Source organism: Protopterus annectens, chromosome 11.part0 (assembly GCF_019279795.1).
Source record: "Protopterus annectens isolate FY-2018-M chromosome 11.part0, PAN1.0, whole genome shotgun sequence".
NCBI lineage: Eukaryota > Metazoa > Chordata > Ceratodontiformes > Protopteridae > Protopterus > Protopterus annectens.
The window spans coordinates 1544671056-1544686894 of record NC_056745.1 but is presented as its reverse complement, the minus strand read 5'-3'; the positions used below and the strand labels follow the sequence as shown (position 1 = coordinate 1544686894).

At 39.6% G+C, this 15839-nt stretch overlaps 1 protein-coding gene across 5 annotated transcripts in view; it reads right to left on the bottom strand.

The window, feature by feature from the left end:
• IL15RA (interleukin 15 receptor subunit alpha) overlaps positions 1-14211 on the bottom strand; it is a 733105-nt gene extending 718894 nt beyond the window's left edge. For all 5 annotated transcript variants that reach the window (XM_044088815.1, XM_044088819.1, XM_044088817.1 and 2 more), the window contains exon 1: positions 13970-14211. In XM_044088815.1, coding sequence (XP_043944750.1) covers positions 13970-14096 — 127 coding nt within the window. In that variant the 5' untranslated portion in view covers positions 14097-14211. The remainder of the gene's footprint in view (positions 1-13969) is intronic.
• Between the last annotated feature and the right edge of the window lie 1628 nt (positions 14212-15839).

Genomic DNA, 15839 nt, shown 5'->3' with positions numbered 1-15839 from the left:
GTATCAAGTGACTCTTCAGGCAGTTTATATTCCTTCCTGCCAGAACATTGTGGCAGACACTCTGAGCAGGTCCTTAACTCATTCCCATGAATGGATGCTTCACAGGGATGTGTTTCTAGACATAAACTACCAGTGAGGTACTCCTCAAGTGGATCTTTTTGCCTCCCCTCTAAACAAACAACTTCCTCTATTTTGTGCCAGAGTCCCAGGTCCTCTGGTATGGAAGGTATGCGCCCTCTCATTTTCTTGGAAGGGGATGTTTCTTTATGCATTCCCTTCTCTTCCTCTCATTCTGCAAGTCCTGCTGAAAATTCAACAGGATGCTACCAAAATCTTGTTGGTGACCCCCTTTTAGCTGCAACAACACTGGTTCCCTCTACTTCTTTTTTTCCCCTTTATTTTTTTTTTATTTGAAATTATATTTTGTCAAACATTACATGAATTCATAATAAATAATATATGTACAATTTTAAACCTATTATCTTCAGAACTTTATATAACTACATACATTGGTGTCTATACAGAAAAAAAATGAATACATTTAAGTACACGAACAAACAAACCCCAACGGCACCAAAGTAAACTACAAGAACTATCCCAAAGTACTAGGCAGAAAAAAATGCTGATATTAAGGAGGCAAGCACAGCCAACAAATCTGTAAAATACAGAAATTTTATAAAAAAATAAGTGAGCGCTTTTACTGTAAAACCTTACCGCTTCATCAGACAACTATAACTACCCATACAGGAACTTTTATACAAATGACATCACTCCAATTAAATGCTGCACCAAAAAAATCAAACAACATGGAGGACATAAGCACAAAATCATCCCCTAATCACATAACTTAAAAGTGCAACCCCCAAATAAAATTCCCTGTTCTAATATGGATGTAAAAACAACAGTATATAGGTCTAACTGTTTAAACAATAAAACTGTAATGCAAAGATAAACTGCCTAGTACTTTGGGATATTACATTTAAGTACATGTTGAAGAATTAAACATTAGTTCATATATATTTGTCCATTTTCTCAAATATTTCCAATATTTTCATCCAATAGTTATAAATTGATAAAGGTCTGTTAGTTCTGTTCTTCATTGTAGATATTTCCATATGTCCAACTGTTAAGGATAAGTTTTTAAATTCCTTGAACGTGGGAGAGTTTACATTTTTCCAGTGAATGGTGATTTTGTGTGCTACTGCCATCAATGTCCATAGGATTTTAAAATCTTTTTTGGGTGCACAGTTCGGTATAGGGGAATTTAATAAAATTATCGATTTTTCTTAATTGGTAATTATCATTGAAGACAATCTGGAAAAAATAATTACTATTATTCCAATACAAGGTGAGAAATCTGCATTCATAGAAAACATGCTGCCAGACCGCTCTTGTTTTAGTCTGACATCTCCAGCATTGATCCTCACTATCAAATATCTTGGCTAATTGTTATGGTATACAGAAAGTTCTGTGCAAATATCTCCAAGTGAATAGTTTGCCAGTATATTGGCAGTGTTAACTGTTTAGAGGATTTTAAGATAATTTATTTTCCCTCTTCAGTAGGAGGGTGGTTGCTTATCTGTGTGTAGTAGTCCCAGTATGTGTTTGCATGGCAGACTTTTGTTTTTTTTTTAACAATTTTATAAATATTAGACAGGTAACCACCATCTTGATAAGGTTGATTTATGGTTATAATAAAATATTCAATAAAAATTGGAACAGAATGTCTGACTGATACTTGCATTTGCTCAGTTTTATTTATAAGGCAGGTAGCTTATTGAACATTTCTTGAGTGTGTTAATTTTTTTAATTTGGGATGTGCCAAGGATAGTAGGTGTGAAAGCTATGGGGAAAAATCAGAAAAAACAAAAATTTATATTTGGAACTTTGTTTATGTATGCTTTAAATGTTGTTAATGTAAAACTTATATACTTTGATGGCAGTTTGTTGTTTTTATTTTTCCTCCCATTAAGTGATCTTTTAACATCCAAGCAAGGGGTGATGGTATGGTAGTTAACTGATCTTGTATATGATTGTGATTAAGTTCTATATAAATTTGTTTGTGTATTTGTTTCCAAATTGGTAGGTAGTAGGTATTTAACCATAATGTTATATTTTTGACAACAGATGATGTAATGTATGTCTCAATATCTGGTAAATTAATTCCACCCTCTTCCCAATTTGGTAAATGTTTGCTTAGAGCAATTCGGGGTTTGTTTGGGAACCATAAAAAAGTTAATATTAGTTCATTATATTTTTGAATGATATGTTTGGGAGGTGGCAGTGAAAGACTTTGCATTAAATATAATACTTTGGGAAAAATGATTGATTTAATAAGATATAATCTGTCTCTCATTGTAAATATATATTTGTTCCAGTTAGATATTGTTTGCTCTGTTCTATCTAGTGTTTTGTTATAGTTAAATATGTGTGTCAGTTAAGTCTTCTAGAAGATTTATACTATGTATAGTAGTTCCCCTATACTTCTTCATCTAGTCAAGGGTAATCATCACAAGTTACCTCACAGGGTGCATCTACTCACACAAGACAAGGGATCTCTCATCCATTCCCACCTGCCCATGCTTCAATTGACACTATGGGTGATGCGATTTTGATTCCTCATAGACACTTTTTTTCTGAGGATGTGCTACAAGTCCTGCAGGAGGTCAGGAAACCTGCTACTAGGAAATCCTACTTATTCAAATGGAAAATGTTTTCTATTAGATGCCTCTCGTAACCTGTATCCACTTACTATGGATGTTCCTTTGGTTCTCTCTTACTTTTCTGAGTTGCTCAATGCTAGTTTGACCTATTCTTCTGCTACGGCCCACTTATTAGGTATATCTGCTTGTCTGCCTTTTTCCTCCTCATTTACCTACTAGATTTGAGATGAAACAATTTCTTAAATGCATCCTTAATATTAGACCTCTCAGGGAAAGCTCCTTTTGAGACTGCTGCTTCAGTTTCCTTGCAACATCGTTCCTGGAAGACTGTTCTTTTCTTACTCCTTACGTCTGCCAATTGGGTATCTGAGTTGCAGGCCCTTATGGCTTGTCCTCCTTTTTTGATCTTTCATGAGGTTAAATTGTCCTTGTGCACTAACTTTTCTTTTATGTCTAAGGTGGTTAATGAGCTCTCACTTAACCAGTCTATTAAATGATCTGCCTACTTTTTTCCCCTCTCCGCAAGATGACAGTGAGAGGGTGTTGCATACTCTGGACGTGCACAGGCAGCTCAGGGTTTGTTTGTATAAGACTAAGGCTAAAATCTGATCAGTTGTTTGTTTTCATCCTAGGTCTTTGGGACTTGCTGTATCCAAGCAAACTATTTCTTCTTGGATTTCTAAGGCTATTTCCTTTTGTTACACGTTTCATAGCAAGAGCCTTCCTTCTTCAGTTATGGCTCATTCTACTATAGCTGTGGCTTCTTCTGTGCTTTTTTCAAGGCCTTAGATACTAATTCTATTCTTGAAACAGCTACTTGGACATCTGTGAATACCTTTACAAAGCACTACAAGTTAGATGGTATCTCTAGAGCTAGGGCTGGTTTTGCTAGTGCTGTTCTTCGTGGCTTTTTATGGGACTCTTCTGTTCATTCTCCCTACCAAGTTTCCTCTTTAGCTTTGGTGCTCTCCTATCTGTGAAGAATACTGCAGCAGTGAATGTAAGAACATAGTACAGATGTGTAAAATCCTTGCCTTCACTGTTGCAGTATTTGCTCCCTCCCTCCATCCCCCTAGTCCTTTGCCTTCCTGGATGTACAAATGACCTCTTGGGCTCCTTGGACTGGTGTTCCTACTGGGCCAATCAGTTCTGTTTTCGTTAGGCCTGAATGTCACCTTTATGTCCTATGCTACAGAAGGAGAGTTTGTGTAACGTTCATCGTACTTTTAAAAGCAGCAGAAAGTCTTTGGTAGACTGGCTGGATGTCGAGTTTCCATGACAGGGAACTCCTTCTGTGAAGAATACTGCAGCAGTGAAGGCAAGGACATCTACCTTTATAGTAAGATTTTGCACAACTGTACTCTTTCTGTTTCCTTTTGACACACAAAATGGGGCCCACTGTGTTATAAAATGGCAGCAGTAACTTCTTCAGGGATGAGGATAACATTCTGACCAAACAGTAAAGTCCTCTATGTTCCCTCTCAAGAACCAACAAAAGGGATCTCTCTCTCTCTTGCCTACTGAGGTGACCCCAACAGCTGCAAAGGATATGGCTACCCCTGGTCCATATAGTGGTTGTAGGTGCTATACCAGAGGTAAAAGATGTGTGGTCTGAGGTGTAACATATGGCCACATCACAGCTACCCACCTACAGCTGAGACAAACTGATAGCCTGCTTTGGTGGCAAAGGCAGTTTCCTTAATTTCTTTCTGTTTCTTTTTGTGGCTGGAACAGATACTGGCCTTGGGACTAACTGTTTGTTCTATGGTCAAGCCAAAAATGGTACCCCTTTCCCGGGGAAATCAAGCAGCAAAAGCCAGTAAAAATATAAAGTCTTTAAAAGTCAATTTTCACACAAAAACAGAGTAAAAGGCACTTTAAAACCCTTACCAGCCCCAAAATGTAAAATAAACAAAATTTCTCAACTGAAAGAAAATGCTTTTAAATACTTTAAACAACTTTTAAAGTGACAGGAAAAAAACACTCATCTTTAAAAGTGCAATACAGTCTCGCGACAGTCTGTTAAAGCACAAACTGTTAGCTTTAAAATAAGTTTCCTGAAGAGGAAAGTATTAATAGTCAACCAAAATAACTGAATATAAGTTTTCTTCCTCCAAAGAGAGCTCATCTGCCCAGCAACGTAACAGCACAAGCTGGCTGTCGACCCTAAAAAGCCTCATAGGAATATGCTCTTTGGTTGCAGTACAGCTCTGGAGGGCTTGGCACCCAAATTTGCCTTTTAGTCAGGTCATCTCAAACTGCATGCCATTTTGGATGCTTGGAAGGTATCCTGAAGTTTTGGAAGCTGGCTTGTTGTTATATCCTTAGCAGGATATGACTTATCTAACTAACACTACTGTAGCAGTGATCAATAAGATAGCATCCTTCAAATCTGATCAGAGAACAGTGGCACTTATCTTCAAACACAGATGTCCAGTAATGACAAGTACAAATTGCAGATATATACTACTTCCAAATAGGGGTCTATATCATCAATCGAATGTTTAATTCATTGAATCTTTATTCATCGACCACTATATGTCGAACGTCATTTCAGTGACTGACAAAAAATCTTTCCCAGGGTAAGGAAGTACTTGGCCAGCACCACAACTATGGCCTTTTCCCCACCATAGTGCAATCTCGAAGTTGGTGTATATAGTTAGGGCGGAGTGTGGGAATGAAGTCATCCACTTGGATGGGTTTGATTTTGTGAGGTTTGTGTTCCGGTGTGCCTTTGGCCAAGTGCTTCATTACCCTGGGAAAGATTTTTATCGCTTGCTGAAATGACGTTCAACAATACAGTGGTCGATAAATAAAAGATTGATGAATTAAATGCTCGATTAAGTGATAGAGACCCTCCAAATAGCTGCAGTTGCAATCCAGTAAGGACCAGACAAAAAAACAGCAGATTAGCTGGGAACAGACAATTTTCTAAACATTTTTAAAAATAAGTAAATAAACTAATTACTGTGCAGCTCCTGCTTTACTTCCATCTTGAAATGTCACATCCCACCACACAAAAGTGGAGAAGCATTGGTTTATCCTTAGACAAATATTCAGCTATTCCCCCTTCATTACTACATCCTATGTAAACAGCATCTGCACATCTCTTTGCATTTTAACATGGAAACAGAATGCAGTTATGCCCCACAACTGCTTTGTCCATGGGGCTACCAGCACTACCAACAGTCACATCTCATATCTCTGTTGTTATGCATCTGTGTACATCAAACATATTACTCAGTTTGGCATCTTCAGTATTACAAGGTGCTCATGTCTATTTGAAAATGTGGATCAGAAGGTTGACTTGCTCATTTGTAAGACATGGGACAGGGCAGGCATTGTGATGTGTGGAGAAGGAATAACATGGCTCTGTCATAGAGTTCACAGTATACATTAACAACCTTCTCTGCACTCCACATCAACCAAGCCAGTCTTGCCATATAATAGCACCCGTGTCTATTTCATATAGCTTAAAATATACCCCCCACACACACATCATCACCTTCCTTTTCGAAACTTTAAGATAAGAAAGTGCAGTGACCCAGTAGCTCAGATAAGCAATGCATATGTTATTATTTTCCCCAGGCCTCCATTGAAAATGGGCTCATTTCGGCCCAATGGACTTTCCCAGTTAACAAACTGCAAATAAAATGAATAAATAAGAGAAAACATTTTCAGGAATGAGGGGTTCAGCAGAGACAGAAGTTTAGATACAAAAAAAGAGGATAACTCTGGCAAGACCAAAGCTGGTTACACAATTTGTTTTAAAAGTGAATTCATTCTTGTTTCTGTTTAGCACATTTACTCTGCAGTGTTATATCTTAGATTCACAGATTCATAGGAGATTACTAAGCTAATGGCTTAAGGGCCCTTACAAGCCTAGCCAACATAACCCAATTTTACCCGATATATGGCCCCTTGGGGCAAGAGCATGGCATGGAGTTGTACCTATGTATTGAGTATCTTACAGATTGCCCATATCCATAAGGGACACATGCACCACTCCAGGTGTGAATTTGCGATTCTCCATCCATTGATCCAAATTACGTTTGAAAAGGGCCAGGGAAGGGCTTTGCTTAATGTGAATAGGAAGCCTGTTCCAAAGAAGAGTCAATCTCTGAGAAACATATCTGTCTCTCCAGCATGATTTGTTTGAGTCTCTGACTAAGTTTAAATCCCTAGATTGGGTGACCCTCATGCTGTTTGACTTGCAGATGTGTAGCAACTCCATCAGGGCTGAATTTGTGAGTGTCTTGTAGGTCAGACATAAGTCACCCCTTAATAAGCAGTAGGAGACAGAGTAAAGGGAAAGGGCTTTTAGTCTATCCACATAGTTCATGTTGTTTACATCCTGTATTTTCTTTGTGAGGAACCTCTGAGGTCGCACCAATTGCTGTAACTGCCTAATCAAGTACATGCTAAATGGCACACTGGACTCGATTATTGGTCTAATGAGGACTGAGTACAGCAGGAGTATAATTTGCTTAGATCTAGCAGGACTATAATTTGCTTGGATGTGGATGCCATAGCTTTACTTATAAATTGTGCCACATAAAAGGACTTCCTCACCACTGTGGACACATGGAAATCAAAGTTCAAGCTACTATCTATCTCTCTATGTACCTAGATCGCTCTCCTCTGTGTCTAGGGGGCATGCAAGTTCAAGCTACCTATCTATCTCTCTATGTACCTAGATCGCTCTCCTCTGTGTCTAAGGGGCAATCAAAGTTCAAGCTACTATCTATCTCTCTATGTACCTAGATCGCTCTCCTCTGTGTCTAAGGGGCATGCTATTGATGTTATAATTTGAAGGGGTATTTGAAGCTATCAAAGGGTATGATAATGCATTTTTTTGCATTTAGTTTTAGGCTGGCACCAATCATTTGTCTGGATTAAACTCTCCTGGAGGATATCTACATTGTTGGGTCATTCAGTGATTGCCCCCAACTTGCACTCATTGGTAACCTTTATCATCCAGAGGCCTTCCACAGTTGCTCCGACTTCAGAGAAGTATATTCCGACCAGGAGTGGTAACAGTACTAAGCCCTGTGGCACACCACTAGTAACTAGCCTCTTGCGGGATCTGGATTCACCCACTTTAACCACGTGTCCTGTCTATGAGCCAACTGGCTATCCATCTGATGGCATAGGGAATTATGCTCAGTTTTGTGAGTTTAATTTAAATTTTAAAAGTTTATTTTTTTGAGTTTTTTAACTTCCAGCTTCCTCACAGTGTCACCTCTACACCTGGCCTCTCAGTTAGTACCTATACATATAGGGGACTAAAACACTGCTAGGCACAGTTTTTTTTATAATTTTCTTTTCTTTCTCCATCTTTACACTTGCTTTTATACTTAGTCTATATATCTTACCACTCAGCTTTGTTGTTTTATCTACTATCAACCTGACAACGTCAAACTTGTAGACAGTCTGTATAAAATTGTAAAAGATGCAACTTTCAAGATGCAGCTCTCACCTTTGTATCTTATTCTGTAATTCTTCTTACTTACTTATGTGTCGACTTATTCTAACAGTAAAAAATCGTAAAATATGTTTTTTTTTTATTCTATGTATCTAATTTTAATTTTCATGCTCATGTACTGTCTGTGTAAATATGACTGCTGCTGTTATACTCCTTATAATTGTTTGTAATTGATTTGTGGAGCTTTTCTCCCCGAGCCTCCACTGAAAATGGACATGTATCCAGTCGGACTCTCCCAGTCAACAAATGTAAAATAAAATAAAATGACTTATAATACCTGAGTGGGGAATTGTCAAATGCCTTGGCCTGCTCGAGATAGGTGGTATGTATTGTTTTACCCTCATCCATGGCCTTAGTGATTTTCTCAAAGAAATCCTCCAAATTCAGTAGGCATGACCTGCCCTTGACAAAGCCGAATTGGGTCAGGTCTAGTTTTTGGAGGTCTCCTATGTCATTATTTATCTGGTCCATGAATATTCTTTCCATGACCTTGCATATAAGACTAGTCAAACTTAATGGGTCTGTAATTTCCCGTATCAGTAGATGGTTCCCCTTTATGCACAGGGATGACTGTTGCTGTCCTCCACTTTATCAGGACAAAGCTAATCCAGAGGCTGTGATTAAACAGAGATCCTAATGGGACTGACAGGTCCTGATTTAAGCTGTTTAAGAGACAATCTGGTATACTAACAGGCCCCATTGAAACCGTGCTTTTAGCTTTACAGAATGCAGTGGCAACCTATTCTTTTGGTGATAACTGGCAGTTGAGTGGTGGAGGGTATTTTTTGTGGAGGCCTGGGGGTGATATGGAGGTGAAATTTGAGCTAAATCTGTCAGCCAGCAGATTTGCTATATCTTCCAGCTGCATATAGGTGATGTCATCTACAACTAATTTCACACATTGTTGGGTGCTGCTCTTAAGATTGTGGACATAACTGAAAAATGCCTTATGGTTATCCTTGGCTTTGGAGGTTATTTTTACCTCAAAGTCTGTTTTCAGAGACTTGCCTAGTTCCTTGATTCACTTGTTTAGACCAATGAGGGACTTATTTCTTTGTTGTACACATTCCCTTTTATTTCTTTACAGGATTTTCCATCTTTCACTGTACAACCTAATACTAGGAGTTCACCACGGTGGCTTGTTTTTGTGGTTTGACCTGGGTTTATTTCAGTGCGGTACTGATGTTTTTATGCAGCTGTTTATATGGTCATACAGGGCTCTTGCGTCTACTTCTGAGTAGGTTTCTGTGTTTTCTGGATTTGGGGGAGCTTGAAAACCAGCTATGCTACCCCTTAATAGGGGGTAATTTACCTTAGAGATGTTCTTAGTTTTTGGGGTTAGGTGGGGGAACTAGTTTTACCTTTATTTCAAGGGAATCTGCTTTGTGATCTGATCTTACTAGTGAGAACATAACACTAGGGAGGGTGCAGCACTCTCCCACATTTGTGAGTACCAAATCTAGGATATTTGTTCCCCTAGTGGGAGTGCAAACTAGCTGCTCCAGGGCACTTGAATTTATAAAGTAAAGAAATCTTTGGGCCTGCATATTAGTGGTCGTGTATGCCTCCCAATTAATGAAGATGTAGTTAAAACCACCCATGAGTATGGCATTGGGCGAGATGGTGAGTGATTCTATTAAGTTCAGGTATGATGTATGGATTTCCTAGTTCATAGTGATGGACCTGTAGCTAGCAAGAATATGGTAATGGATTTTTGCCATTTAGTTTGACATGGAGTAGCTCAAGCATGTCATATTGTTTGACCATCCTTGAGGTGTGCTTATCCTTTTACGTAGATAGATACACCTTCACCTTTAGCTCTTTCATGTTCAGTGGGTGGTCAGACTGCATGAAAGGCATTTCAGCCATGCACTGCTGGAGTACTTTCCATGGTCTGAACCATATTTCAGTAACTGCATAGACATCATCATTCTCCATGGTGAGGAGAGCGTTCAGGGAGTGCAGTTTCTTGTTGAGGTTCCTAGAACAGTAACACTTTTGGCTTGTCCTGAGTAGCTTTTATTATGTTAGAAGGTTCATCTGTTTGGTAATGCCTAAAAAAGGCACTATGGGGTGGATAATGTCTTGGTCAATATCTGAAAGCCTAGAGGTAACGGGTGAAGACCATCCCTGGCAAAGCAGCATGGCCTATCAACCATGTCCTCCCAGACTGACATGTATTGGACCCCTTTGGAATGACACTAGTAGCTAAGCCAATTGTTAAGGTTGATCATTTTCTGCTGGTACTGTGGCATCATCCTTGGAGATGGTATAATGTTGCTCAATGCTCGGCTCATACCTGCCTGTGACACATATTCTGAGATCTCAATCATGTCTCTCTTCATACAATTCAAGGAGGTACATCTCGGGTCATTCATGCCCACATGGACTATGACTGAGTCATACTGGTACTTAGGGGTAACTGAACTGAGTGCTTGCATGATCTGGTGAGTCCTAGCCCCTGACAGCCAACTAACTGTAACTTCCCCTTATCCAGCCTGGTAAGAGGGATATCAGTGTGTCTCACAATGGAGTCTGCTATGACCATAATATTGGGTCATGGAGTGTTTCACCTTATGGGGTTTGTAGTTGAGACACAATGAGAAGTGGTTTTATGTGTTGTAATGGAAATTGTCTTATTTGTGCACATGTGGAGTTTCTCAGGACTGCACCTGACAGGCCTTTGAGGTTTGGGTAAGTTACATGTGAGCACTTCTGCATATATTGGTCTGTGTGTGTGGTCCTTTGTGGGTGCTGTGCGTGATGTGTGTGAGTCACTGACACCCTGTTTGTTGCTTTTTGTGTCTGTATGTGAGAGTCTAGCCTCCAATGTCAATGTGTAACTACATCTTTCACATACTGCATTTGTCTGTCTGAGAATTAAGTGGTTGGCAGTGTACATAAAGCAATTGTTACATTGCCTCAGATACCCATGTCCATCAAGCTGGATGCAGAAATAGCAGGAAAGTGTCCATCCATGGTTGCAGGTCCTAATGTGTACTTGAAAGGATTGGAGTGGACAGTGTTTATAACCAGATGAGGGAAGTGCGCTTACATGGTGTAATCTGCAGCTAGCCTAACCAGTGATGTTGCCCAGTGCTAAATCAGATGCTATCTGAGCAGCAATAGTTCTGGGTGTTATATTAAGGTAACCAGCACAGTAAACTTTCACACTAATGAAAATAAGTAATGTTTCCAGATGTTTGCATATGTAAAGGGCACTAGCACCGTGAACAGCTCTGTGCAAATGTGCCAAATTTATACCAGTATTAGAAGTATACAAAACTGACTGAGCTCTCTGGCCAATACAATAACCACACGTAGAGACCTTTTCTGTGCTTCCCAGCTCAGACAGACCAGGTAAACACCTATTGCCACAAGATGAATAATCCCAGTCATCCTAATGTATATGCACAGTAAAGAAGTGTCCGGAGTAAAATGCTACCATAAACAAACTTAAAGATACGGATACAGCAGTGTACTTTAAACAGCATTTAAAAATGTGATAACTTAATAAAAGTACTTTTTTTTTGTAGAAATGAGCCAAGAGACACTCAACTGTACAGAATCTACAAAGGCACTAAAAACAAGATAAACTGATTAAGAAACCTTCCAGCCAATAAAACTACATGAAAAAATCTCAAGTGTTTCCCCAACCTAAATATATCAGGCTACCACTCAGTTCACTAGATGGAAAATCCACTGACTTCTTGATGTAAAAACACAGAAAAGGTCTTGCTAGTGTGTAAAAATGCACCACTTTATCCAACAGCTAGCTAGCTAGATAATGAATTCAGAGCAAGTAACTCAGTAGAACAGACAATGAGAGGTAGAATGCATGCTTTTCAAAATAAGCCCAAGGAAAGGCAAATAACTCAAAAATACCAACAGCAGTGTAAAAAGGGAGGAGCTTATAATGCTCCATTTACAGTACGGGTGGGCAACTTAAAATCACCAGGTTCAACAATAACTGGGAGGGTGTGTGGGGAAAAAAATAGCAGGGAATCACCAGCAGTGCTTGTAGTTACGTGGGGTTGCAGTCTTGTCAGAAAAAATAAAAGACCCAGAAATTTACTGTGTAATAGGTTCATAGGATCATACTAGGCTATCTGCCCTAGGGCATTTATAAGCCTAGCCAGAATGTGTTTGGCTTTCGCCACCCATTTTAAATTTATTTTGCTATGCCCTTTTTCAAGGTTAAAGAATGACAAGGTTTGAACCCAGGACCCTTTGCATCATAATCAAAGTACAGAACCACTAAGCCATGACAACATATATTTATTTAACTATCACTCAAAAAATGTTATCTGGAAAGAAATTCTCTGGTGTAAAATCATGAACGGTTATATAGGTGTTCCTGTTCTTTGTCTTTTAAATTTGGTTTTCTAATTAAAGTTATTTTAAAGCGAAGGGACTTCAATTTCAGTTTGTAACAACCTACTAGACCAGGGGTCTGCAACCTTCACCATCAAAAGAGCCATTTTGGCCCCTCTACCACCAAATAAAATTCATCGGGAGTCACAAAACCTATGTGACCTCTAAAATGAAGATAACACAGCATATAAAGTTTTGAATATAGTTATTATCCTAAATATAAAAGAACTAAGTTTATAAGAGCAGTATTTAAAATCCGTCCCTATTTTTGTTCCTTTGTTGGGATTGCTCGATCACTGTGTGTGTGTGTGTGTGTGTGTGTGTGTGTGTGTGTGTGTGTGTGTAAAATGCATGTTAACTGAAACCATGTTATTCTAGTAAGTTTCTAAGTTTATTAAAGCAATATTTAAAGTCCACCTCTATTTTTGTTCCCCTTTATTTATGGCTCTGTCCAGATTTCTTGTGGTAAGACTTTGAGAGTGATAGAAACCTTTCAGAAGATGCTGCTGCTTCTGCCAGGGGATCGCTTGATTGCTCTTTGTGTGTGGAATGAATGGCAACAGGAATCATGTTATTCTAGCAAGTTTATAACAGCAAAATAAAGTCCATCGTCCGATCGCTCTCAGTGTGTGTGTGTGTTGTGCGGTAGGCTGGCCATTATTTTTCAAAGCTACAGGGAGCCACTGCCGAGAGGTGGAAGAGCCACATGCAGCTCCAGAGGCACAAGTTGCAGACCCCTGTACTAGACAAACAAGATACACTGACTTAACCCTAACCTTGAAGCCATAATTGCCACCATAGCTCTTAACCAGGCAATCAGGGCCAAATCCCAAAGAATCAAGGCCAAATCCAGAAATAATCAGGACAGAGTAAAGGTGGGGGGCACTTTTAAAATATTAACTTGACACATTGATATAATAAGATAACTTGAATTAATATATACTTTATGAAATAAAAGAAGTCTATAACTCTAATTCATATCGTTATTTATTAAGTGCAATTTACACCAACCTTTCTCGACGATAGTGTGGTGTACTGGCTCACCTTCAGTTCTGCGCAGGAGTGTGCATGGCTCCGCATCTGGTGAGCCAGTACTCTACACTAGCGCCCTTTTCTCCAACAGTCATGAGAAGGTTGAATGGTAGGATTGCCCCATTTTTGGTTTTAGAACCTCATTTTTCATATGAATATGTGCCGGGGAGGGGGCGAGCACGGTCCGTTGAAAACCTTTTCACTTTTACATGATCTGTGAAGGTTCACCATGTAGCAACACAAAGGGGATGAAGTACTTTCCATAACTAGTGGAAGTCTAATAACGGTGACAAGAGTGTAATGTAATCCCTTCAACTTACAGTTTCGCATTTGCATTTTGCAAGGCTACTGCGGCAATGAGGTCCCCGACCACCTCCTAGGCTAGAAGTGACTAGAACAAAACACAGAAGCTCACCTTGTCCGGTCGGCGGTATTGCAAGGCTGCAAACGACTCCCAGCAGGATTAGCTCTACTGCGCGTAAAATCGTGGCCATGTGAGACGCGGGGAGACCACTTACTGTATAATCCACAAGGGGGGTCATCCTTAATGGTAGCTTTCGTCCCCAGCGATCCCAGTTTGAAGTCTGCTGGCACGCCTTTCCAAAACATATAGTAAAATCCACAGATTTAAGTGATCATGTTCGTTTCACGTAGGGAATATGCAAGTGAAAGAACTAGCATGAAAATAAAATAGTTTCACTTTCATTTTTGTCACATTTTGGTAATGGGACCTGTAAGTGTATCCCTTTTAGGGTTGCCACCTTTTCAAATGCCCAAAGTGGGACATTTTTTTTGTAGTAACGTTAAGATTTTGCAGGACAAAACATACCTACGGCCAGTGAAAAGGGCAGAACTTCACTTTTTTGCACAAATAAAAGCTCATTCTTATAGCATTTGATTTGCTTATGCTGTTTCATATAAAATGTAGAAGTTTCAGACAAAAAAATAACTGTTTTATGCAACTGTTAAAGAAAACTTGGGAAATATTTTCACCCTAAAATCTCAAGACATTTGCTATTTTGAAGGTTTTTTTGCAGGACAGAACTGCCCAAAGAGGGACTGTCCCTCGCAAAGAGGGACAGGTGGTAACCCTTTTAGTTTTAAAATGATTTTGAAGACAACAAATCATGAAGGGATTCACATCTAGATCAGGGGAGGTCATCGTGCCTCTTTACTCATCCCTCATCAGGCCCATAATTGAGTACAATGCCCCTTTTGGGATGTACCTTACCAGACACCTGCAGCAACTGGAAAGACCCCAAAAGTACCTCACCAAGAGGATCAAATGGCTCAAACAGATGCCATATGCTGCCCGGTTAAAGAAACTCCAGCTCTACTCAGTGGCATACCGCCTGCTCAGAGGCGATCTGTGCCTGACGTATAAAGCCATGTCCAACCTGGAATTAATGGACATGCTGCACCTCAGAAAATCCAAATCCCATCGAGCTACGCTCGAGACTTGAACCTCAGCACTGAAATAAATAGGACATGCTGGAGGGACAGATTCATAACCCAGAGGCTCCCTTCACTCTGGAATAAAATCCCAGTCCAGGTTAGGCAGAGCCCCTCATTGACTCTCTTCAAGAGGAATCTTGATGAGTGGATGGGAGATCGTAGGTTTACCCCGGGTATCACTTCTGTGTCACTGTTAGACAGAGGCACAGTATACTAACCTCGAAAAAGGGCATAGCAAAATTAATTTAAAATGGGTGGCGAAAGCCAAACACACTCTGGCTAGGCTTATAAATGCTCTAGGGCAGATAGCCTAGTATCAACCTATGAACAAATCAAAAGACTTACAAATAGCAAGACTGAAATGTTACAAGCAGGGACACTATAGGAACGCTTCTTTTAAAAAAAAGTAGGTGGACTGAGATGCATGCATGTCCCTTTTGCTGCAGTAATATGTTGGAATAAAATAATAGTGTCTACAGAAATCCGTGGCAGGGCTAGTCACTGGCAGTGTGAATCTTAGCTCTAGATGGTTGTCACCGTTGAAGTGACTGACATCCCAACCCTATGTGCAAAAATGGGAAAAAGGGGTTGTGGATGGATCTATAGAAGTCTGTACAATTAACTACCTCATTTCACCATTTCCCTATCTCCCTCAGAGCAAGAGATAAGCAAAAGCTAAAAATAATGGGGGGTGAGGCACAGATTTTAAATGTTTCTCCGATAAACTTTGATAGTTGCTAGGTTCATAGGTTCATATTAGGTTCATAGGTAAGTACTAGGCTATCTGCCCGAGAGCATCTATAAGCCTAGCCAGAATGTGTTGGCTTTCT